The sequence below is a fragment of the Pelophylax lessonae genome (assembly GCF_965119305.1).
Source record: "Pelophylax lessonae genome assembly, chromosome: 5".
In the NCBI taxonomy this organism is placed as follows: Eukaryota; Metazoa; Chordata; class Amphibia; order Anura; family Ranidae; genus Pelophylax; species Pelophylax lessonae.
In genome coordinates, this window is record NC_138772.1 from 113365326 (window position 1) to 113390822 (window position 25497).

The 25497-nt window shown below is 46.4% G+C and overlaps 1 protein-coding gene across 4 annotated transcripts in view; it reads left to right on the plus strand.

Moving 5' to 3' along the window:
- Positions 1-25497, plus strand: part of XYLB (xylulokinase) — a 303038-nt gene that overhangs the window by 70407 nt on the left and 207134 nt on the right. For all 4 annotated transcript variants that reach the window (XM_082258814.1, XM_082258813.1, XM_082258815.1 and 1 more), the window contains one exon: positions 16657-16772. In XM_082258814.1, the coding sequence (XP_082114940.1) occupies positions 16657-16772 (116 nt within the window). The remainder of the gene's footprint in view (positions 1-16656; positions 16773-25497) is intronic.

Here is a 25497-nt window from a genome sequence, read left to right on the forward strand (position 1 = left end):
TTGGGGGAGAGCCAACTCAGTGCCGAGGTTTCCTTAACCAGGTGGGCATTTATTTCGAGTTGCTGCCACTTGCCTTTCCTACTGAGAGATCAAAGGTGGGCTTCTTAATCTCGCTGCTCTCGGACAAGGCCTTGGCCTGGGCCAGCCCTTTATGGGAGAACAACAATCCGGTGGTTGCCGAGTTTTCCGGTTTTGTTGCTTCTCTTCGGAAGGTATTCGATGTGCCGGCTCGTGCTGCCTCTGCTGCGAAGCTCCTTATGTCCATCAGACAGGGTTCACGATCCGTAGCTGAATACGCCATTGAGTTTCGTACCCTGGCAGCAGAGGTGGGCTGGAATAATGAGGCTCTGGTCGCTGCTTTCTCTCATGGTCTCTCGGATGCCTTGAAGGATGAGGTTGCAGCTAAGGACCTACCAGTGGAGCTCGAGTCTCTTATTTCTTTCCTGATTTTGATTGACACCAGACTCAGGGAGAGACCTTCCTTTAAGGAGAGTCTGCGGAGGCCTCCTAACAGATTGGCGCCTACCTTTGTTGTCCCACCCGTGCCTCCCTCTCCTCCCACGCCTCCTGGGGATGACTTGTCTGGGGGTGAACCCATGCAGCTGGGGTTTGCTCGCCTGTCCGAGGGGGAGAGGGTACTCCGGAGACGCGAGGGCCGATGCATGTACTGTGGTCTCGGTGGGCATTTTCGGTTGGCATGTCCGAACCGTCCAGGGGAACGCTCGCACCTGAGATCCTGTCGGGGGCAGATCTTGGGTGGAGTCTCCTCGTCCCCGGTTTCCCGTGTTGACAAACCACTGATCACTGTTGTCCTTTCCTGGGTCGGGGGCTCGGTGACGACCCAGGCGTTGGTGGACTCTGGTGCTGGTGGTTTGTTCATTGATAGTGTGTTCGCTGCCGCCAATTCCATTCCTCTGCAGGCTCGAGGTTCTCCTCTGGCTCTTGAGGCGATAGACGGCAGACCCCTTCTGCCGCCACACGTGACTCATGAGACCCTTCCAGTGGGGTTAGCCATTGGTGCCGTCCACAGAGAGTCGGTCTGCTTCCAGGTTATTTCGTCTCCACACTACTCGGTGGTCTTGGGGTACCCCTGGCTCCAGAAGCATAATCCGATTTTCGATTGGAGATCGGCCGAGATCCTCTCGTGGTCACCGCAGTGTGGGACTAGTTGCATCCATGGGCCTGTCAAGTTGCTGTGTACTTCCTCGGACTCTCTGTTGCCCCCTGAATACGAGGAGTACCGGGATGTATTCGATAAGGTGCGCGCGGTTGCCCTACCTCCGCACCGCCCATACGATTGTGCCATCGAGTTACAATCTGGTGCCATTCCTCCTCGTGGCAAAGTCTATCCACTGTCGGTAGCGGAGAATGAGGCCATGGAGGAGTATGTGAGGGAGGCGCTTTCACGTGGACACATTCGCAAATCCTCGTCCCCGGCAGGGGCTGGATTTTTCTTTGTGAAAAAGAAGGGCGGTGAGTTGAGGCCTTGCATCGATTACAGGGGTCTCAATCGCATCACGATCAAGAACGCTTACCCGATACCCTTGATTTCCGAGCTGTTCGATCGCCTTAAAGGGGCCACGGTCTTTACCAAACTCGACCTGAGGGCGGCATATAACCTCGTAAGGATCAAGGCGGGCGATGAGTGGAAGACCGCGTTTAACACCAGGACCGGTCATTATGAATCCTTGGTTATGCCTTTGGGCTGTGCAATGCGCCCGCAGTCTTTCAGGAATTCATCAACGATGTTTTCCGTGACCTGTTGCAGCAGTGTGTGGTGGTCTACCTGGATGACATCTTGGTATATTCTGAGTCCATGGAGACCCACATTCTGGATGTCAAACGAGTGTTGCAACGGTTACGAGAGAACAAGCTGTTCGGTAAGCTTGAGAAATGCGAATTTCACCGATCCCAGGTAACCTTCTTAGGTTACATCATTTCCGCTGAGGGGTTCTCCATGGATCCTGAGAAGGTTTCGGCTGTCTTACAGTGGCCCCAGCCCAGTGGTCTTCGCTCCCTGCAGCGCTTTTTGGGCTTCGCCAATTATTATCGGAAGTTCATCAGGGACTTTTCCATGCTAGCCAAGCCTCTCACGGATCTGACCAGGAAGGGCAGTAATTCCCAGGTCTGGCCGCCCGAGGCCATCCGAGCTTTTGAGGCTCTAAAGTCCGCCTTTGTGTCGGCTCCGATTCTGTCGCATCCCAACCCTGGGTTGCCCTTTGTCCTCGAGGTGGACGCGTCTGAGACGGGAGTAGGCGCCCTTCTGTCTCAGCGTAGAACACCAGAGGGTCCTCTGCTTCCTTGTGGGTTTTACTCCCGGAAACTGTCTTCCGCGGAGTGCAACTACCAGATTGGTGACAGGGAGTTATTGGCCATCGTGCAGGCTCTTAAAGAATGGAGGCACTTGCTCGAGGGTTCGGTGGTTCCGGTCCTCATCCTGACGGACCACAAGAATCTGACCTACCTCTCTGAGGCCAAGAGATTGACACCACGTCAGGCCAGATGGGCTCTGTTCTTGTCACGTTTTAATTACGTGGTCTCCTACCTACCCGGTTCCAAGAACATCAGGGCTGATGCCTTATCACGGCAGTACTCCGACCTGTCCAGGGAGGAGTCGATTCCGACTTCGGTCATACCTCCGAATCAGATCCTGGCTGCCATTCGCACCAGCCTGACCTCTCCCCTGGGTGAGCAGATTTTGGCGGCTCAATCTGGTGCTCCCTCTGGGAGACCCAACGGCAGATGTTTTGTGCCTGAGGAGTTGCGCACTCGGTTGTTGCGAACCTACCATAACTCCAAGACCGCGGGGCATCCTGGAAAGAATCAGCTGTCCTGGGCTGTTTCACGTCTGTTCTGGTGGCCTTCCCTACGTTCCGACATCGCCGCATATGTAGCGGCATGCTCCGTTTGTGCCCAGAGTAAGTCCCCTCGGCACCTTCCGTTGGGCCTTCTGCAACCCTTAGCCACCGGGGAGCGCCCATGGTCTCACCTGGGGATGGATTTCATTGTGGACCTCCCTGCATCCCGAGGCCATACGGTCATTCTCATGATTGTGGATCGGTTTTCCAAAATGTGTCACTGTGTTCCTCTCAAGAAGTTACCCTCTGCACAGGAGTTGGCCACGATTTTTGCCAGGGAGGTCTTCCGGTTGCACGGTTTGCCCAAGGAGATTGTGTCGGATCGGGGGAGTCAGTTTGTGTCCAGGTTCTGGCGCGCCTTTTGCTCCCAGTTGGGGATTCATCTCTCCTTCTCCTCGGCCTACCACCCTCAGTCCAATGGGGCCGCAGAACGATCCAATCAGGCCTTGGAGCAATTCCTTCGTTGCTATGTCTCCGATCACCAAGACAATTGGGTTGACCTTCTGCCTTGGGCTGAGTTTGCCAGGAACACGGCGGTGAACTCTTCCTCTGGGACGTCTCCCTTCATGGCCAACTATGGGTTCCAACCTGCCGTGTTACCGGAGGTATTCTCTCCACAGGATATTCCGGCTGTGGAGGAACACCTTTCCGTCCTACGTGCTTCTTGGGTACAGATCCAGAAGTCCCTTGAGGTCTCTGCGCAGCGCCAGAGACTCCAGGCTGATCGCAGACGAGCGCCTGCTCCTTCCTACCAGGCCGGAGACCGTGTATGGTTGTCCACCCGCAACCTCAACCTTCGAGTGCCCACTCCCAAGCTGGCGCCTCGCTTTGTTGGTCCCTTCCGAGTGCTTCGCAGGGTAAACCCGGTAGCCTATGCCCTTGCGCTTCCTCCTGGCATGCGGATCTCCAACGTGTTTCATGTCTCCCTGTTGAAGCCTCTGGTGTGTAATCGTTTCACTTCCTCGGTTCCTCGGCCTCGTCCGGTCCGAGTGGGCAATCGTGAGGAGTATGAGGTGAGCAATATCCTGGACTCACGCCTGGTCCGCGGTCGGGTGCAGTTTTTGGTTCATTGGCGTGGTTATGGTCCAGAGGAGCGTTCCTGGGTTCCCTCCGCAGATGTCCATGCTCCTGCCTTGCTCCGAGCCTTCCACGCACGCTTCCCTCAGAAACCGTTCTTTACTCCGCGGAGGAGGGGCCCTTGAGGGGGAGGTACTGTCATGGTCTTACCTTCTTGCTGTTCTCCTTCGTTTGACATGTGCTGGCGGCCATCTTGGTTTCTGGGTTTCTTGTAGCCTCCCACCCTGCGGCTCCTCCTTCCCACTGGGAGGAGCTGGATGCCCAGCTCATATATATAGGAGGTCTGTGGCTTCAGTTCCCTGCTTGGTCCTCCTGTGTTCACATGCTACTAAGACTGCTGCTACTTCTGGTTCCTGTTCCTGGCTTCGTCTGACTACCCTGTTGGTTCCTGATCCTGGCTTCGTCTGACTACCCTGCTGGTTCCTGACCCCTGGCTTCGCAAAGACTCTGCATCGGTTTCGCCATCAGTTTGGACTTTTGCTTTATAGCTTGTTTTTCAATAAAGCTGTCTTATTTTCACTTATCTGTTGTTGTACGTCTGGTTCATGGTTCCGTGACAGATACCAAAAATCTTCCTTGTATATTAATCTGTAAGCCAATCACACAAGCAGGAAATTACATGTTAAGGGGGTGTTCTGTGTACAGAACACCTCCAGGTTGCCATAGTATTGCATTTTACAGAAAATGACAGCACTGTGGACTGAAAAGGAAAGGTAATTTTTATTAACATTCAATTACAATATGACTTGAGTTGCAAATGCATTCACTATATAATTTTTTTTTTTTAATATTGGTTGATTTTTTTTTCCATGAAAGTGGAATTACCCTTTAAATCATAATGTATACTGCATGCTAGCACATTATTGTAGGGGGTCAGCCCCTTGAATGACTGAACTCCATTACACTGTACTTCTATTGAGAAATTCCCACAGACTGTCATGCATCTTTCAGCCACAAGATGTCACTGTTGTTGCTTTAAGTGAAAAGGATCTTTCTGGAAAGGAGGAGGGAGCAGGAAGTTCCTGGGACGGTGTGGTGTTCGTCTCTCTATGGCTGTGCTGAGCTGAGAAAAGGGACTGCATGCTGTGGCCTTGAGAGGGCATATAGACTGTATAATCCAGGGACAGAGCAATAGGATCTTGCCAGAGGAGACAGAGCTGAACTGTGGTACTACGGACTGCAGCTGAGAACCAGAGAAAGAGAGGAGAGAACATCCCAGAGCACCTCAAGCAAGTTACAGAGCAAGGGGCCAGACTGCAGTGACCTCCAAGTGACAGAACAAGATAAACAACCTGCAAAGAAACCCAGACCAGTGCATAAGAGACTGCAGCTACAGACAGCAAGGGACAGATCCAGAGACCTTACTGCATCCACCATCACGGAGACTGAGATAAAGCAGCTGTACCTACAGAACTGTGAGTGTGCACCGGTGCTAACCTGTGGCAGGGCATAGAGCAGGTTTCTGTAGACAGAGCGTTGCAGCAATGTGTCCCGGTTAGCGGGAATCAGATAGGATCATATAACAGAGTAGCCTGTATTTCTGTGTGTGCGTTGGCGGGAGCGCCATTTTATGTATCACATTGCAGTTAACTTTGCCGTAAACCTATGTAATCTGTTATTACTGTTAACATCATTCTCCGGCCATTATACTCTGTTGGTTAATAAAGCCGGTTTCTGCTTCAGCCTCATTGTCTGCTGTACCGTACTTGAATTCTGCATTGCGGTCCCCTACTCCTCTGACCGCTACAAGTGGCGCTGCGAGCAGGGTACGGTTACAGAGATGGAGGCGGCTGAAGGAAATGTGCATGATGCTAATGTGAGTACCTCAGGCAATGGTGGAACCCCTGCAAGGGCCCTCCCTATGGGCATGCTGTTTAACTTGCTGCCAAAATTTGATGGCAAGAACATGTCACTGTCAGACTGGGTGACAAGATTACAGAGCGCTGCAAGAATTTACAATGTCAGCCCAGAGTTACAGGTAGAAATTGCTTTGGCTGCCCTGGAGGGTGAGGCCCGAAAGAATGTGTTTCTACAATCAGAAGCCACACGCAGCACCTTGCAAGAGATTGTGCGATTTCTGGAAGAAATATACGGTGAAACAGCTAGTGCGGGCCACCTCCGGGCGAAATTCTTCTACCGGGTTCAGCAAGAAAATGAAGGGGTCTCACAATATGCGATGGCTCTACAAGAAGTATTGGCTGAGGTACAGAAAAAGGAGGCAGACGGAGTATCTGGCATGGGATCTGCCGACCGAATATTGTGGGAACAGTTTATTCTGGGACTCTTCAGCTCTCCCCTGAGACAGGTTCTGCGGGAGCGAGTCAGGGTGGACCCTACTCTGAACTTTCGGCAAATATTGGCAGAGGCTGTGGCACGCAGTAAAGAAGAAAGTTATGCCTCCAGAGTGATACGGACCCAGACCGCCACACCCTTTGGGGTTGTGGGGAAGGAAGAGGTCCTAGTTAAAGTGGTACAAGACCTGCAAAGCTCCCTGAGTGCTATGCATGAAAAATTGACACAAATGGAAAAGCGAATGGAGTCGAGCTATTCCCCTGGGCCTGCCTATCCGGCCCAACAACCGCCCTATCAGATTGCCCCACTGGTTCCTACACCACAGCATCCTTACCCGAGTTCACCGTCACACCAAGTTCCCCAATATCTTCCAACAAGGCCAGCCAGAGCGCCTCCCGCACGCAGGCGGAGAGACTATCGTCCAGGGACACAGTGCTGGCGGTGCGGAGAAGAAGGACACTTCGCCAGAGAGTGTCAGAGTGATCTATCTAGACGCTCAGAGCCGGCGTTAAACTACCGGCCCCCGCAGTAGTGGGGAGTACTGCGGGGGAGGTGGAGAGTCGAGACACCCAGCACAGCTCTGAACACCTGGTCGCAGGGTGCCCCGTCATACAAGCTGAATTTGAAGGAATCCTAGTCAACTGCTTAGTAGATACCGGATCACAGGTGACGACCATGCCTGAGTCATACTTCAATCGTTACTTCCAAGCACTGGCTAAGCCAGAACGAGAGACATTGGTCCGAGTTACAGCTGCGAACCATCAGCAAATTCCGGTCACGGGAGTCGTGTGGATGAACGTACGGCTGTGTGGACAGGAAGTGGGAAGAAAAGGCATTCTGCTGGTCCCCGAGACGTTCAAGGAGGATGTACCGGTGATAATGGGCATGAATATTCTACGAGAGTTGGATCAGATCATGTTCACTAAACGGGGACATGGCTATTGGAAGCAAGCCACCCCACACAAACCCACGCAAAAAGCTTTCCAACGGTTGATCCTGTTCTGTGGGACACAGAAGAGTGTCCCAGTACACCAGTCCGTGGGAACTACCCGAGTGCTACCCAAGGCATTAGGAAGAACCAATGAAGAATGGGGCCGAATACAGGATGAAGATGTCGGACTGCGGCAGATGAAAGGTTGGGTGTCCCAGCGAAGAAAACCTGACAGAGAAGAAAGGACTGAGCTTGATGCCGAGATCAAGTCCATTCTACACCAATGGGATAGACTGGAAGTTCATGGAGCTGTTTTGTACCGCAAGTGGCAGCAGCCCACTGATATAGAGGCAAGGTGGCAGGTAGTAATACCCAGGAGCATGACACGAGAGGTAGCCAAGGAGGCTCATGAATTTGGAGCTCACTTTGGGCCAGTTAAGACCTTTCAGTGGCTGCAACGCTATGTATATTGTCCACGACTGGAGGCCACGGTTGAGGAAGTCTGCCGGCAATGTCGAATGTGTGAATCACCAAAAGCACCGAACAGAGGGCACCCATGCAGCCCATACAGACCAAAGAACCTCTGGAAGTATTGATGATAGATTATCTTCTCGTGGGACAATCCGCCAGAGGTCCACAATACTGTCTGGTCATGATTGACCACTTCTCTAAATTTGCAGTGGTCACCCCAACTCGAGACCAGACGGCTGAGTCTGCAGCTCAGGCCATCTGTCAAGATTTCATCCGAGTCTACGGATGTCCGAAGCGGATCCATTCAGATCAAGGAGCGTGCTTTCAAGGGAAAGTGATGGAGGAGCTACATCGACTGTATGGCATTGAAAAATCCAGGACAACTCCATATCACCCCCAAGGGAATGGGGCCTGCGAGCGCTTCAACCGGACCCTGCTTCAGATGTTGAGGACATTAGAGGAAGACAAAAGGATGCACTGGCCAGACTACCTCCATGAATTTAGTCTGGGCTTACAATAATCAGGTTCACAACACAACCGGGTATACTCCGTACATGCTATTGTTCGGCAGAGCTGGCCGGGAAATTGTTGAACTGAATTTAGAACAACCACAGGACTTAATAGAACGATCGACCACCTCATGGGTGAAAGAACACCGTCAGCGGCTCCAGACCATCCGCCGGTTAGCAGGCCAGTGTTTGCAAGAGAGAACTCATACTGACCGTCCTCCCCTCCAGGAGGTTCCGCTGCAACCAGGAGACCGGGTACTGGTGCTGGAGAAACGTCCCAGAGGCAAGTTGAGTGAGCGTTGGGAGGTACAACCTTACAAAGTGATCAGGAGAGTGTACCCCAATGGCCCGGTCTACGAAGTACAGGTGGAAAATGAGGAGTTTGCCTCAAGGATCCTACATAGGAATATGCTACGGCCATGTCGGTCTGAAGATCCCAAACCTGCTGAAGAGACAACACTTCCTGTCCCGTCCTCAGAACTCATTATCTCCAATGAAAACAATGATGAAGACTGGTGGATTGTTCCTGACACTTCTGAAGGTCCCCAGGCCACAGGGGATGAAGCTTATGCTACAGAACCACCACCGGCTCGCAATGAGGAGGAACCCAGGTTGGCAGCTCCCAATGAGAAAAGTCAGTCCCTTACAGATAGTCAAGACCTTCGGAGATCCAATAGGTCTACTGCAGGGGTTCCACCAAACAGGTACAATGCTGATCAGTTCGTTTGGTCCACCTGTATGTGTTGTGGACAATGTTGTGCTGCTGTTAGAGATTGTAATAATCACTTTCTTCCCCATGGACTATATAGGATGGCCGAGGACAACCATCGTTAAGTGGGGAGGCATGTAGGGGGTCAGCCCCTTGAATGACTGAACTCCATTACACTGTACTTCTATTGAGAAATTCCCACAGACTGTCATGCATCTTTCAGCCACAAGATTTCACTGTTGTTGCTTTAAGTGAAAAGGATCTTTCTGGAAAGGAGGAGGGAGCAGGAAGTTCCTGGGACGGTGTGGTGTTCGTCTCTCTATGGCTGTGCTGAGCTGAGAAAAGGGACTGCATGCTGTGGCCTTGAGAGGGCATATAGACTGTATAATCCAGGGACAGAGCAATAGGATCTTGCCAGAGGAGACAGAGCTGAACTGTGGTACTACGGACTGCAGCTGAGAACCAGAGAAAGAGAGGAGAGAACATCCCAGAGCACCTCAAGCAAGTTACAGAGCAAGGGGCCAGACTACAGTGACCTCCAAGTGACAGAACAAGATAAACAACCTGCAAAGAAACCCAGACCAGTGCATAAGAGACTTCAGCTACAGACAGCAAGGGACAGATCCAGAGACCTTACTGCATCCACCATCACGGAGACTGAGATAAAGCAGCTGTACCTACAGAACTGTGAGTGTGCACCGGTGCTAACCTGTGACAGGGCATAGAGCAGGTTTCTGTAGACAGAGCGTTGCAGCAACGTGTCCCGGTTAGTGGGAATCAGATAGGATCATATAACAGAGTAGCCTGTATTTCTGTGTGTGCGTTGGCGGGAGCGCCATTTTATGTATCACATTGCAGTTAACTTTGCCGTAAACCTATGTAATCTGTTATTACTGTTAACATCATTCTCCGGCCATTATACTCTGTTGGTTAATAAAGCCGGTTTCTGCTTCAGCCTCATTGTCTGCTGTACCGTACTTGAATTCTGCATTGCGGTCCCCTACTCCTCTGACCGCTACATTATGACAGAGTTATAATAACCCCTTCCCACTGCCGCCTCCCTGTCCCTTAGGAGGTTCTAAATCCTGGGAGGCAGAGGCAGGCATTTAGATCTTGTGCTGTGATTGGCTGTCACAGCGGTCACATGCTCAGTAAGCTCCCGATCGCAAGTATGCATTGGGGGCATTCCGCTACCTGCAGGTTTCTGTGCTTTCAGTGCGTTATTGTGTTTACATAGGGCTGCATATACAGTATCTCACAAAAGTGAGTACACCCCTCACATTTTTGTAAATATTTTATTATATCTTTTCATGTGACAACACTGAAGAAATTACACTTTGCTACAATGTAAAGTAGTGTACAGCTTTTATAACAGTGTAAATTTGCTGTCCCCTCCAAATAACTCAACACACTGCCTTTAATGTCCAAACCACTGGCAACAAAAGTGAGTGCACCCCTAAGTGAAAATGTTTAAATTGGGCCCAAAGTGTCAATATTTTGTGTGGCCACCATTATGTTTCAGCACTGCCTTAACCCTCTTGGCCATGGAATTCACCAGAGTTTCACAGGTTGCCATTGGAGTCTTCTTCCACTCCTCCATGATTACATCACGGAGCTGGTGGATGTTAGAGAACTTGCGCTCCTCCACTTTTGTTTGAGGAATCCCCGCAGATGCTCAATAGGGTTTAGGTCTGGAGACATGCTTGGCCAGTCCATCACCTTTACCCTCAGCTTCTATAGCTAGGCAGTGGTCATCTTGGAGGGGTGTTTGGGGTCGTTATCCTGTTGGAATACTGCCCTGCAGCCCAGTCTCTGAAGGGAGGGGATCATGCTCTTCTTCAGTATGTCACAGTACATTTTGGCATTCATGATTCCCTCAATGAACTGTAGCTCCCCAGTGCCGGCAGCACTCATGCAGCCCCAGGCCATGACACTCCCACCACAATGCTTGACTGTAGGCAAGACACACTTGTCTTTGTACTCCTCACCTGGTCGTTGCAACACATGCTTGACACCATCTGAACCAAATAATTTACCTTGGTCTCATCAGACAACAGGACATGGTTCCAGTAGTCCATGTTCTTAGTCTGCTTGTCTTCAACAAACTGTTTGCAGACTTCCTTGTGCATCATTATTAGAAGAGGCTTCCTTCTGGGACGACAGCCATGTAGACCAATCTGATGCAGTATGCAGCTTATGGGCTGAGCATGACAGGCTGACCCCCCACCCTTTCAACCTCTGCAGCAATGCTGGCAGCACTCATACATCTATTTCCTAAAGACAACCTCTGGATATGATGCTGAGCATGTGCACTCAACTTCTTTGGTTTACCTTGGTGAGGCCTGTTTTGAGTGGAACCTGTCCTGTTAGTTTCAGGGTCTTGGCAATCTTCTTATAGCCTAGGCTATATTTTTTTAGAGCAACAATTCTTTTTTTTAGATCCTCAGAAAGTTCTTTGCCATGAGGTGCCATGTTGAGCGTCCAGGGACCAGTATAAGGGAGTGAGAGCGATAACACGAGATTTAAGACACCTGTTCACTATTCACACCTGAGACCTTGTAACACTAACGAGTCACATGACACCAGGGTGGGAAAATTGCTAATTGTGCCCAATTTGGACATTTCCACTGAGAGGTATACTCACTTTTGTTGCCAGCAGTTTAGAAATGAATGGCTGTGTGTTGAGTTATTTTGAGGGGACAGCAAATTTACACTGTTATACAAGCTGTACACTCACTACTTTGCATTGTAGCAAAGTGTCATTTCTTCAGTGTTGTCACATGAAAAGATATAATACAATATTTACAAAAATGTGAGGGTCTACTCGCTTTTGTGAGATACTGTATGCGGCCGCTCGGTGTTAAAGCCCACCCACCCAGTAGCCACATATATAGGAACGGCCAGCAAGAAGTGTTCCCTACTGTCAGCACTTCCATCTTTACCTGGTCTTCCTTCTGGGTATATTTACAACTTTTCCCTACAGGTGTTTTTTTTTATTTTTTTAATTACTTCTAAAGCTGCAATATGTAACAGGAAAGGGCGGCTGATGTATTAAGCGGACTTTGCAGTCTGCAGTTCTGCTTATTAAAGGATCCATAGTTTTTGCATAATAGCAGAAAAAATAAAGGTCACATCTCTAATAATACGCCTAATCATAATCTAATAAAAGGAGGCCTGTAAAATAATAGGCCTTTTACACAGTAATGAATTTGTTGTCTTGTTGAAGCGGGACATAGGGATGACCTCGTTGTTGGAACTGGCACAGCACTTATCTCCTTCAGCCTCCGCACAACTTTGTTTATTGTTGTTTGCAAAGCGCTTCCAGTAACAGTTTATTATAGAAGTAATAGGTTTATGGGCAAAGGTTATGTCTGTTAGTTTTAATGACCTTTATTAAGACTTTATTACATTCAAATGGGGTTATTGAAGGGAAAGAATAAATAATGCATTCCATTATAATCCATTAGTGTAAGTACTGTGTATTACATAACTAAAGCTCGCTATACAGTATGTGAATTTCATCCATTTCATTGGTCCCAATGAACCAGCTGAAACTTTTTTTTAGTAGGTGAACCTATCAGGTGGCTCCTGCCCTATATATAATAATTATTAAAAAAGAATAGCGCACACATGCAAAAGAAATTACCAAATTTGAAGACAATCCATAAATAAAAATGGGGATTTGGTCCCACCATATGGCCATATAGTGCTCAAGCCCACCACTACGTCAAAGTACCCCATTATCAGTGGGTCCTACACTATCCATGAAAAAGAGAGGAATCCAGCCTTTTTAACCCTTGGAGACAACATTCCTTGCTGGGAAAGCAACCCACCCCACACACACCTGTACTCAATCAGTGTCCACTATCAAGTGGATATAGGAGGTGTCCCCTGTAGTGCATTTGCACATCTTTCCCAGCAAGGAGTGTTGTCTCCAAGGGTTAGAAAGGCTGGATTCATCTCTATATGGCCATATGGTGGGACCAAATCCCCATTTTTATTTATGGATTGTCTTCAAATTTGGTAATTTCTTTTGCATGTGTGCGCTATTCTTTTTTAATATACATGTCTTTTGGTTCACAGCTGCACCAGCTTTAGAAATACATGGGTATGCTCCCCCAAATTTTTTGCTTGTTTACTATATATAATAATTGATAGGACAGAAGATTTTTGGCCTAACAATGGCTACATCCGGTCAGTTGCAGTCACTGTTTAGGCATTTTGACAGCCAGGGGGGCCAGCTGCCAAAATTCAGCAGCTGCTTTAAGAGATTTTGTCCATCCTTGCTGTAAAGCATGGATGGAGGACTCTATTACATTTTCTTTTCAGGGCTGAATGACAAAAATCTTCAGTGTATGGTCAGTTTATGTTCCTGGTAGTTCTCTCATAAATAAAGGGTCTCCAAAGAAAAAAGTACCCCCCCCCCCTTGGAAACCTCCATAGAGTGACAAACAGTAGAAAATTGTGTTCAGTTGTCAAACTCAACATAGTTGTTTCCAGTCTAGATACATTTATACCACTCTTTAGGCTCCTTCATCCTCATTTTAATCAATTTGAAAACTTATTTTTGCCATCCTGATGGGTATATGTGTATAAGAGCATACAATCTATCTTTTCTGATGTGAGCACTGTATGGTCAGGTATGGATACATGACATTCTACATGGAGGCTTTATTACAGTTCTTCCTTTCTATGTCCCTCATACTTCAATATCTCTCATTATATTAGTATATTTCTCTTGGTCTAAGCTATTTGCTGTGGATGTGTAAAAAGTACAGGTGGATTATATAATAGGAAGACAATAAGGCCTGCATCACACTGGCAATTCTTAATAGTCCATACTTCCATCGCACGCGTCATCTCATCACATGCCTGACGAAGGGGTCCTGCTCGACTCTGAATTGTTGCACTCTGTTGCTTGTGATTTGATCATACTTTAATAAAAAAAAATTTTGACTGAAGATCAGTGGCTTAACCTTAAACTGCGTAAATGGTTCTATATTGTCAGAGCGTTAAGGATGTGGAATTCTTTTCCACAAGCAGTTGTATCAGCAGGGAGCATTGAGATGAAGCACCCTACAAGGTAGGTGCTAGGGAAAGTATAGTGGGCCTTGGCTGCCTAACAGCAGGGCCATGATTTTCAACTGGGCTGTCATGTCTCCCAGGTGTTGCTATTGAGACTGGGGAGTCTCCCCACTGGCTCCACGAAAAGGGTTCTCATTGGGCAGTGGAGGAAACCCAATCAGTGGCACATCCAGGCCTGTATCTACCCCAGAAAGGAAGATTCTGCCACACAGGATTCTGGGAGTGGGTATAAGTTTGAGGGGAGCACATGACACAGCGTCTTTGGCGGGAAGCAGAGTCCCAGGAGGGAGAGTACGGCTGTCTCTCCTCTTGTCAGAAGGATCGGGTGTCTCGGGTGGCTTGCCTGAGGATACACAGAGAGAGAGCTGAGCTTAGCTGCAGAGAGGATCTGGTGTGCCGAGGACCAGCGGAGTTGAGGGGGGCCCAGTTTTAGGAAAGCATTCCAAGTTCGTGAGTACTGTAACTACCCCTGGGGGTTTGCCTAGCTGACAGAGGGGACCACTCCGGTGAAGGTCCAAGGGATCCAGGAGCTAGCTAGCTGTAAAGTGGGTGCCTAGTGAGAGGACCCTGAAGTGTCAGAGGGGGGTGCCTAGTAAGAGGACCCTGAGGTATAGAGGTTGTGCCTAGTGAGAGAACCCTGAAAGTGTAAAGGTGGCGCCAGCAGTTGGGCCCTGAAGAGTTGAGCGTGCAGTGTGCAGTGAGTTGCAGCAGCACAAGCAGTTACAAGGAGCTACCTCAGTCAGTGAAGGGTTGGAGGGAGCTGTTCACAGGACTTTTGAGCTAAACATAGTGTCAAGAGTCAAGTCTCATTACAGTCCAGGATCTTGTGAGTTAACCAGAGTGTTAAAGCAAAGTTCTAGCACAGTCCAGCAAAACAGCATTTTTCAAGTGCCAATAAGCTTTGGTCGGCATTCAGCTGGCGTCAAGACAGCGCTGAAAGGCATTTTTCTACAGAGTGTCCCAGTTTACTTAGTTGAGCCAGAGGAGTATCCCACTCATTCCCTTCTCCCATCCCCATTATAAAATTAACAAAACAAACCAAAGATGCTGGACTGGCCCATTCCTCCTTGCAAAACAGCTTGAGCTCAGTGAGGTTGGATGGAGAGCGTTTGTGAACAGCAGTTTTCAGTTATTTCCACAGATTCTCGATTGGATTCAGGTCTGGACTTATTTGTGAACCATTCCATTGTAGATTTTGCTTTATGTTTTGGATCATTGTCTTGTTGGAAGACAAATCTCCGTCCCAGTCTCAGGTCTTTTGCAGACTCCATCAGGTTTTCTTCCAGAATGGTCCTGTATTTGGCTCCATCCATCTTCCCATCAATTTTAACCATCTTCCCTGTCCCTGCTGAAGAAAAGCAGGCCCAAACCATGATGCTGCCACCACCATGTTTGACAGTGGGGATGGTGTGTTCAGGGTGATGAGCTGCGTTGCTTTTACGCCAAACATAACGTTTTGCATTGTTGCCAAAAAGTTCGATTTTGATTTCATCTGACCAGAGCACCTTCTTCCACATGTTTGGTGTGTCTCCCAGGTGGCTTGTGGCAAACATTAAACTACACTTTTTATGGATATCTTTAAGAAATGGCTTTCTTCTTGCCACTCTTCCATAAAGGCCAGATTTGTGCAGTATACGACTGATTGTTGTCCTATGGACAGAGTCTCCCACCTCAGCTGTAGATCTCTGCAGTTCATCCAGAGTGATCATAAGCCTCTTGGCTGCATCTCTGATCAGTCTTCTCCTTGTATGGGCTGAAAGTTTAGACGACCAGGTCTTCGGAGATTTGCCGTGGTCTGATACTTCTTCCATTTCAATATTATGGCTTGCACAGTGCTCCTTGGGATGTTTAAAGCTTGGGAAATCTTTTTGTATCCAAATCCCCTCTTCTCCACAACAGTATCTCAGACCTGCCTGGTGTGTTCCTTGTTCTTCATGATGCTCTCTGCGCTTTAAACGGACCTCTGAGACTATCACAGTGCAGGTGCATTTATACGGAGACTTGATTACACACAGGTGGATTCTATTTATCATCATTAGTCATTTAGGTCAACATTGGATCATTCAGAGATCCTCACTGAACTTCTGGAGAGAGTTTGCTGTACTGAAAGTAAAGGGGCTGAATAATTTTTTATTTGTTAACAAAGTTTGAAATATCCAATAAATTTCTTTCCACTTCATGATTGTGTCCCACTTGTTGTTGATTCTTCACAAAAAATTACAGTTTTACATCTTTATGTTTGAAGCCTGAAATGTGGCAAAAGATCGCAAAGTTCAAGGGGGCCGAATACTTTCGCAAGGCACTGTATATGTATATGTGTGTGTATATATATATATATATATATATATATATATATATATATATATATATATATATATATATCCCTCTCTCTCCATCTCTCTCCTTCTCCCTCCCTCTCTCTCTCTCCCTCTCTCTCTCCCCCTCTCTCTCTCCCCCTCCCTCTCTCCCTCCCTCCCTTCCTCCCTCCCTCCCTTCCTTAGTAAATGTGGCAAAAATTCACTTTGTAAAGAATACCCAATCCGGTGCAAGGAGAATAAAAATTATATATTTTCACTTGCACATGACTTGGATGATAGAAATCAGCAGAGCTTTACCACATTTACTAAGCTCTGGGGAAAATGAATGCAGCACTTGTAAAGTGCACAGTCTATTTGCCTCATTTGTATTTCTATCTCAACAAACCAGATTCTTATCCTAATACAGGTCAGCCTTGGCACAAGTGACACTCTGTTTCTTTGGATTCAAGAGCCCACCCCTGCCCTGGAGGGACACATATTCTGCAACCCAGTACAGCGTGAGGATTATATGGCTTTACTATGGTAAGTACACACCGCCTATGCTGGTTAATTTGCCATGTCCCAGTAATGTCATAGTGTCATGATTTCTGCACTAAAGAGCTTGTAAAGGGCCATACACACTATAAAATTTTCTGAAGACTTTTTCCTTCAGATTTACCTTTTCTATGTAGTGCAAGGGACTGCCAGATTGCATACAAATTGAAAGTGTTTAGGTTTGACCTCATATTATCTGGTTTTGGTAAATCTAAAGGAAAAAGTCTTCAGAAAATCTAATAGTGTGTATGGCCCATTAGTCTGAAATTGGTTCATGTCTTTTTCACTGATTCTATAAAGCTTCCACCAACTCTAAAAAAGATTTTACCATAAAGAATTATGTTTATTTTATGTTAATCAGAAAGTATGCCATACAAGATGAGTACCAGTATACAGGTCACAAGAAAGCAGCAGTTTGTGATATTTATTGGAATTTATGAGGTCTGCTTGCTTATTCTTTTTACTGTGTGGTACAAAAAGTTCTTACAACCATTACAAATTTAAATTTGACACTACCTTAGATCTACTTTAACCACTTGCCTACTGTGCACTTAAACCCCCTTCCCATCCAGGCCAATTTTCAGCTTTCAGCGCTGTCACACTTAGAATGACAATTGCGCGGTCATGCTACACTGTACCCATATGAAATTTTTGTCATTTTTTTCACACAAATAGAGCTTTCTTTTGGTGGTATGTAATCATCTCTGGGTTTTTATTTTTTACAAAAAAAAAGAATAAAGACAGAAAATTTTGAAAAAAAAAAAAAGTTTTTCCTTTTTTCTGCGAGTAAATTTTGAAAATAAATTTTTCTCCTTCACTGATGTGCGCTGATGAGGCGGCACTGATGGGCACTGATAGGCTGCACTGATGGGCACTGATGAGGTGGCACTTATGGGCACTGATGAGGTGGCACTTATGGGCACTGATGAGGAGGTACTAATATGCCGCACTGATGAGCACTGATAGGCGGCACTGATAAGCGGCACTGATGAGCACTGATAGGCGGCACTGATGAGCACTGATAGGCGGCACTGCTGGGCACTGAGAGGTGGCACTGCTGGGCACTGAGAGGCGGCACTGACGGGCGGCACTGATGGGCACTGATTGGCGGCACTGATGGGCACTGGCGGATGACACTGATGGACACTGACGGGTGGCACTGATGAGCACTGATGGGCGGCACTGATGGGCAGCACCATCAGTGCCCACACTCAGTGCCCATAGTGCTGCCAGTCAGTGCTCATCAGTGCCTAGATGAGCAGGCACTGATGGGCACTGACTGGCAGCACTATGGGCACTGATTGTGGGCACTGATGGCGGGCACTGTGGGCACTGATGGGGGGCAATTTGTGTATGTTTTTTACCTTTAGTAATCAGGGCACTGGTGATCGGTGCCCTGATTACATTCCTGTGTGTCCCCGGCGGCTGACGGCTCTCCTCCTTCCTCACACTGCAGGCTCTGTGTGAGGAAGGAGCGCTGGCGATGAGAGATGATCTCATATGTTTACATATGAGATCATCTCTCATTGGACGGTCCGATCACGTGGTGAATGGCCGCTGTGATTGGCCATTCACCACGATCTGTGATTTTCCCCGATGCGCGCTCGCGGGAGCGCGCAGGGAGCGTGTTACTGGGAGGCCGTATAAAGACGGCCTCCCGAAAATGTGAGTCCGCGCTGCAGCCGTATATAGGCTGTAGCGCGGATGGGAACAAGTTAACCACTTGACCTCCGGAAGATTTTACCCCCATGACCAGAGCATTTCTTTGCTGTTCGTCACTGCGCTACCTAAACTGGCAATTGTGCAGTCATGCAACACTGTACACAAATTAAATGTATGTAATTTTTTTTTCACACAACACAAATAGAGCTTTCTTTTGGTGGTATTTGATCACCACTGGATTTTTTTATTTTTTGTGATATAAATGAAAAAAAAAGGAAAATTTTGAAAAAAAAAAAAACAATATTTTTTATTTTCTGCTATAAAACATGTCACGTAAAAAAAATTAATTTATTCATGAATTTAGGCCAAAATGTATTCTGTTACTTGCCTTTGGTAAAAAAAAAAAAAAAAAAATCTCAATAAATGTGTATTGTTTGCTTTGTGTGACAGTTATAGCTTTTGGTCGAGATCCTGGAAGTTTTTTTTTTACTTATTTATTTATTTGTATTAGTAATGGCAGTGATCAGCGACATATAGTGGGACTGTGATAGTACGGCGGGCAATCTGACACTAGCTGATGCTGGCTGGGGGGTACACTAACTTACTAACTGACATCAATTGTGACACTAATAAAGTGATCAGCGCTAATACTATACACTGTCACTGTACTAATAACACTGGCTGGGAAGGGATTAACATCTAGGGGCAATCAAGGGGTTAAATATGTTCCTAACTATGTATAATGTGTGTGTTATATACTGCTTTTACTAAGCAATCTTGCTGTTGTTTTTTTCTCTGCTTTACAGGGAATAAAAAACAGCAAGTTCAAATGTCACTGTTCAGGGCTTTGTGTTGTTTACAACACAGAGCTCCCTTTCCCTGAATGACGAAACAATCAGCGGGTGCCGGTGGTCAATCATTGGGCAGTACCCGCCTATCAGTTTGTGCTGTAACTAATCACAGCATAGGAAGGGCGGCAGGCACGTAAGCGTACACGTATCAGATACGTGATCCAGCGCAGCAAGCCTGATTTGCCTGCCGTACTTCTAAATGAGGCGGTCGGCAAACGGTTAAACACATATTGATATGTCCAGTTATGTATATTAAAGAGGAACTGAACTCTGGAAGCTTAAAAAAGGCATGAAACGCAAGGCACTAGTGACGAGTATTGCCTGTGGTCTTCCTGCGGCAGAGCTTTCCACGTTACTGACCTACCATGTCTTGTTTCGCACCGTGTCTATACCATCTTGGTAGAGGCAGGATTTTGCTTCTTCATGTCAGACCCTCCAGCAGGAAGAACAGTGAGCAGCACAGTAATAACATCACAACATCTCACTTCTGTTGGGATTAGCAGAGGTAGCAGTGCCTTAGTTCTCAAACTGCAGAAATCTTGCTATGAGGTTCAGGCACAGGAGTGCCTAGGCACACTTGCATACCAAAAAGTGCTCTATGATTTTTTTGAGAAGGAATTCCATACAAAAGGTAAATCTTTCAGGATACTGCTTTTGGTGGGTGCAATGAATATTTCTAAATTCCTATATACAATAACACATTTTTACTTTTTAAATTCAGGTTCATTTTTTTATAAATTACAATTAGATTTTATTATTAAAATGGGAAACTAGTTTGCGTTTTTTGTTATTTAACATAACTCAATGAGAGTCATCTAACCCTTGTGTCGCTTTCTCTTCATATACCATGAGAGAAAGGCTATTAATGTATTTTGGATAACACCGCTTTGTTTTTAAAGTGGCTGTAAAGCTTTGTTTTTTTTTTTGTTTTTTTAATACACATAACAAACATGCCTATACTTTCCTGCTCTGTGCAATGGTTTTGCACAGAGCAGCCCCAATCCTTTTCTTCTGGGGTCCCCTGCCAGCGCTCCATGCCCCTCCTCTTCATCGGATGCTCCCAGGGAAAGCTGCTCCCGAGTTCCACTGTGGCGTCCGTTGACACAGAGAGCGCCCCCTGCTCGCATGTCACCGGACTTGATTGACAGCAGCAGCAGCCAATCGCTCCTGCTGCTATAAATCTGTCCAATGAGAAGAGAGACAGCAGGGGGAGCCGCTGCGCTCCTGCACATTGCTGGATCAGATCAGGCTCAGCTAAGGAAAAGGGGGGGTCTGGGGGGGCAGCTGCAGCAGAGAACGTTTTTCACCTTAATGCATTAAGGTGAAAAACCTGAAGGCTTTAGGACCACTTTAATCCTTTCGTATTTGTATGCCATATACACATCTATATTTTTGTAGCCCGTTTCATCTATCTATCTATCTATCTATCTATCTATCTATCTATCTATCTATCTATCTATCTATCTATCTATCTATCTATCTATCTATCTATCTATCTATCTATCTATCTATCTATCCCTTGTTCTTCTTCTATGTCCTAAACTTTAATAAACATAATAAAAAAACATGGAGATAAAGTATTAATATTGATGCTGACCAAGCCATGCACCTGTGTTGTATACAAACTGCTCAAAAAATTAAAGGGACACTTTGAAAACACATCAGACCTCAATGGGGAAAAATCTCATGCTGGATATCTATACTGATATGGACTGAGTAATGTGTTAGGAATGAAAGGATGCCACATTGTTTGATGGAAATGAAAATGATCAACCTACAGAGGGCTGAATTCAAAGACACCCCAAAAAGTAAAGTGGAAAAATGATGCAGCAGGATATTAAGTTTTGCTAAAATTTCATTGCACCAACTCAAAATGGTACTCAGTAGTTTGTATGGCCCCCACGTGCTTGTATGCATGCCTGGCAGTGTGGGGGCATACTCCTAATGAGATGACGGATGGTGTCCTGGGGTATTTCCTCCCAAATCTGGACGAGAGCATCACTGAGCTCCTGAACAGACTGAGGTGCAACCTGGGGGGTGTGGGATGGACCGAAACATAATGTCCCAGAGGTGTTCTATTGGATTTAGGTCAGGCAAGCGTGGGGGCCATTCAGTGGTATCAATCCCTTCATCCTCCATAAACTGGCTGCCTAGCCTCGCCACAAGAGACTGGGTATTGTCATGCCCCAGGAGGAACCCAGGACCCACTGCACCAGCGTAGGGTCTGACAATGGGTCCAAGGATTTCATCCCGATACCTAATGGCAGTCAGGGTGCCATTGTCTAGCCTGTAGAGGTCTGCACATCCCTCCATGGATATGCCTCTCCAGACCAATACTGACCCACCACCAAACTGGTCATGCTGAAAGATGTTACAGGCAGCATAATATACTCTATATTAAAAAAGAATAGCGCGCAAATGCAAAAGAAATTACTACCAAATCTGAAGAGAGTCCATAAATAAAAATGGGGGTTTGGTCCCACCATATGGCCATATCGTGCTCAAGCCCACTACTGCGTCAAAGTACCCCATTATCAGTGGGTCCTACACTATCCATGAAAAAGAGATGAATCCAGCCTTTCTAACCCTTGGAGATAATACTCCTTGCTGGGAGAGATGTGCAAATGCACTACAGGGGACTCCTCCTATATCCACTTGATGGTGGACACTGATTGAGTACAGGTGTGTGTGGGGGGTGGGGAGGGCTGCTCAACCTCGATAGTCTGGTCAGACCGAATACATATTAAACAGGCAAAAAATTTGGGGGCGCATACCCATGTATTTCCAAAGCTGCTGCAGCTATGAACCAAAAGACATGTATATTAAAAAAGAATAGCGCGCAAATCCAAAAGAAATTACTACCAAATCTGAAGAGAGTCCATAAATAAAAATGGGGGTTTGGTCCCACCATATGGCCATATAGTGCTCAAGCCCACTACTGCGTCAAAGTACCCCATTATCAGTGGGTCCTACACTATCCATGAAAAAGAGATGAATCCAGCCTTTCTAACCCTTAATATAATATACTCCATGGCTTCTCCAGACCCTTTCATGTCTGTTACATGTGCTCAGGGTGGACCTGCTCTCATCTGTGAAAAGCACAGGGCGTCAGTGGTGGACCTGCCAATTCTTGTGTTCAATGGCAAATGCTAATTGAGCTCCACAGTGCGGGGCAGTAAGCACGAAGCACACTAGAGGGTGTTGGGCCCTCAGACCACCCTCATGAAGTCTGTTTCTAAATGTTTGGTCAGAGACATTCACACCAGTGGCCTGCTGGAGGTCATTTTGTAGGGCTCTGGCAGTGCTCATCCTTTTTTCTCCTTGCACAAAGGAGCAACTATTGGTCCTGCTGATGGGATAAGGACCTTCTACGACCCTGTCCAGCTCTTTAGAGTAACTGTCTGTCTCCTGGAATCTCCTCCATGATCTTGAGACTGGGAGACACAGCAAATCTTCTGGCAATGGAAGGTATTGATGTGCCATCCTGGAGGAGTTGGACTGCCTTTGTAACCACTATAGGGTCCAGGTATCGCTTAATGCTACCAGTAGTAACACTGACCTTAGCTAAATGCAAAACTAATGACAACCAGTTAGAAAAGATTAGTAGGGAAAAAAAATGTCAGTGGCCTCCACCTGTAAAACCTATTCATCCAATTATAATCCGATCGGACAAGCACATAAATTATTCTGGTACGATACCAAATTGTACGAATTTTCATTTAATCAGTACAGTTGTCGTCCAATTTTCGGATTGTATGTACAGGCCGTTAGACATAACAGATCACAAATGAGTATATGGCACTGTAGCCTGAGTACTAAGGGCCACGGTTCAAAAATCAAGTACTGGTAAGAGCTGCATTTAATGTACAGCAAGCAGAAGATTCTGCCTGCCACATACCCCAGGTTTTCTCAGATTTTTCAGACAACCTCTGTGGTCATAGATTAGTTTCTTATACGGGAACATTTTAATAATGTATGCTTTCCATTGTTGTAAGTTAGGCACGGCAGCGTGGATCCACACCTCAGCTATCAGCTTCTTGGCAGTAAACTACCTAATGCAAAAAGGTATTACTCTAAAGGTTTATTCTAAAGGCTCAGGAGCACTCAACAGGCATAGCCAAAAGTCTAGTTGTACTGGGGAACCCATGACGTCATGCAAAAAGGTTATTTGCTTCCAGTAAGCCTGTAAGCCTGACCGGAGCAGGAAGAAAAAGAAGCCAGGGGCGCCTTAACACTTAGGGCATAATAGGTTATAGTAGAGCTGCACAATTCTAGATAAAACGAGAATCACAATGTTTTTGCTTAGAATAAAGATCACAATTCTCTCGAGATTCTCAGCGTAACAAATCTTTCATTTTTTCTTTTAAATTCATTAAAGTGTATTTTTTCTCAAAAAATTGAATTTGAAAGACCCCTGCACTAATAGTGTGATATAAAATATTGCAACAACTGACATTTTATTCTAAAGAGTCTCTGCTAAAAAAAAAAAAAAAAAATATATATATATATATATATATATATATATATATATATATATATATATATACATACATACAGGGAATACTGCCCTGCGGCCCAGTCTCTGAAGGGAGGGGATCATGCTCTGCTTCAGTATGTCACAGTACATGTTGGCATTCATGGTTCCCTCAATGAACTGTAGCTCCCCAGTGCCGGCAGCACTGCACTCATGCAGTCCCCGACCATGACACTCCCACCACCATGCTTGACTGTAGGCAAGACACACTTGTCTTTGTACTCCTCACCTGGTTGACGCCACACACGCTTGACACTATCTGAACCAAAAACATTTATCTTGGTCTCATCAGACCACGGGACATGGTTCCAGTAATCCTTGTCCTTAGTCTGCTTGTCTTCAGTAAACTGTTTGCGGGCTTTCTTGTGCATTATCTTTAGAAGAGGCTTCCTTCTGGGACAACAGCAATGCAGACCAATTTGATGCAGTGTGCGGCATATGGTCTGAGCACTGACAGGCTGACCCCCCCACCCCTTCAACCTCTGCAGCAATGCTGGCAGCGCTCATATGTCTATTTCCCAAAGACAACCTCTGGATATGACACTGAGCACGTGCACTCAACTTCTTTGGTCGACCATGGCAAGGCCTGTTCTGAGTGGAACCTGTCCTGTTAAACCTCTGTATGGTCTTGGCCACTGTGCTGCAGCTCAGTTTCAGGGTCTTGGCAATCTTCTTATAGCCTAAGCCGTTGTTATGTAGAGCAACAATTATTTTTTTCATATCCTCAGAGAGTTCTTTGCCATGAGGTGCCATGTTCAACTTCCAGTAACCAGTATGGGGGAGTGAGAGCGATAAAACCAAATTTAACACACCTGCTCCCCATTCACACCTGAGACCTTGTAACACTAAGGAGTCACATTACACCGGGGAGGGAAAATGGCTAATTGGGCCCAATTTGGAAATTTTCATTTAGGGGTGTACTCACTTCTGTTGCCAGGGGTTTAGACATTAATGGCTGTGTGTTCCTTTTTTTGAGGGGACAGCAAATTTACACTGTTATAGAAGTTGTATACTCACTACTTTACATTGTAGCAAAGTGCAATTTCTTCAGTGTTGTCACATGAAAAGATATAATAAAATATTTACAGTGAGGGGTGTACTCACTTATGTGAGATACTGTATATAATGTTTGGGGGTTCTAAGATCTGGGTAGGATCACCTCAATGTAGAAGAAAACAAGCAGCAGGGCGCTGAGGTCAGTATCAAATAAAAATCACTTTATTAAAATAAACAGCACACTTACATTTAACCACTTCTGGACTGGAAGGTTTTGCTAAAAATGTCAGTTAGGGGTCCGATCTGTCCGCCACAATGACGCAGTCCCACTAAAAAATCACTAATTGCTGCCATTACTAGTAAAAAAAAATAAAAAATGACATACAGTAAGTCTTTCCCCTAGTTTGTAGACACAATAACTTTTGACAAACCAATCAAAATACGCTTATTGGGATTTTTTTCTACCAAAAATATGTAGCGGAATACAAATTGGCCTAAGAGGATGAAAAAATTTAATTTTTAGTTTGGGGGGGGGGGGGGGGGCGAGTGTTATATAGCAGAATGTGAAAAATATTGTTTTTTTTTTCTGAATTGTTGCTCTTTTTTTTGTTTATAGCGCAAAAAATAAAAATCGCACAGGTGATCAAATACCGCCAAAAGAAAGCTCTAT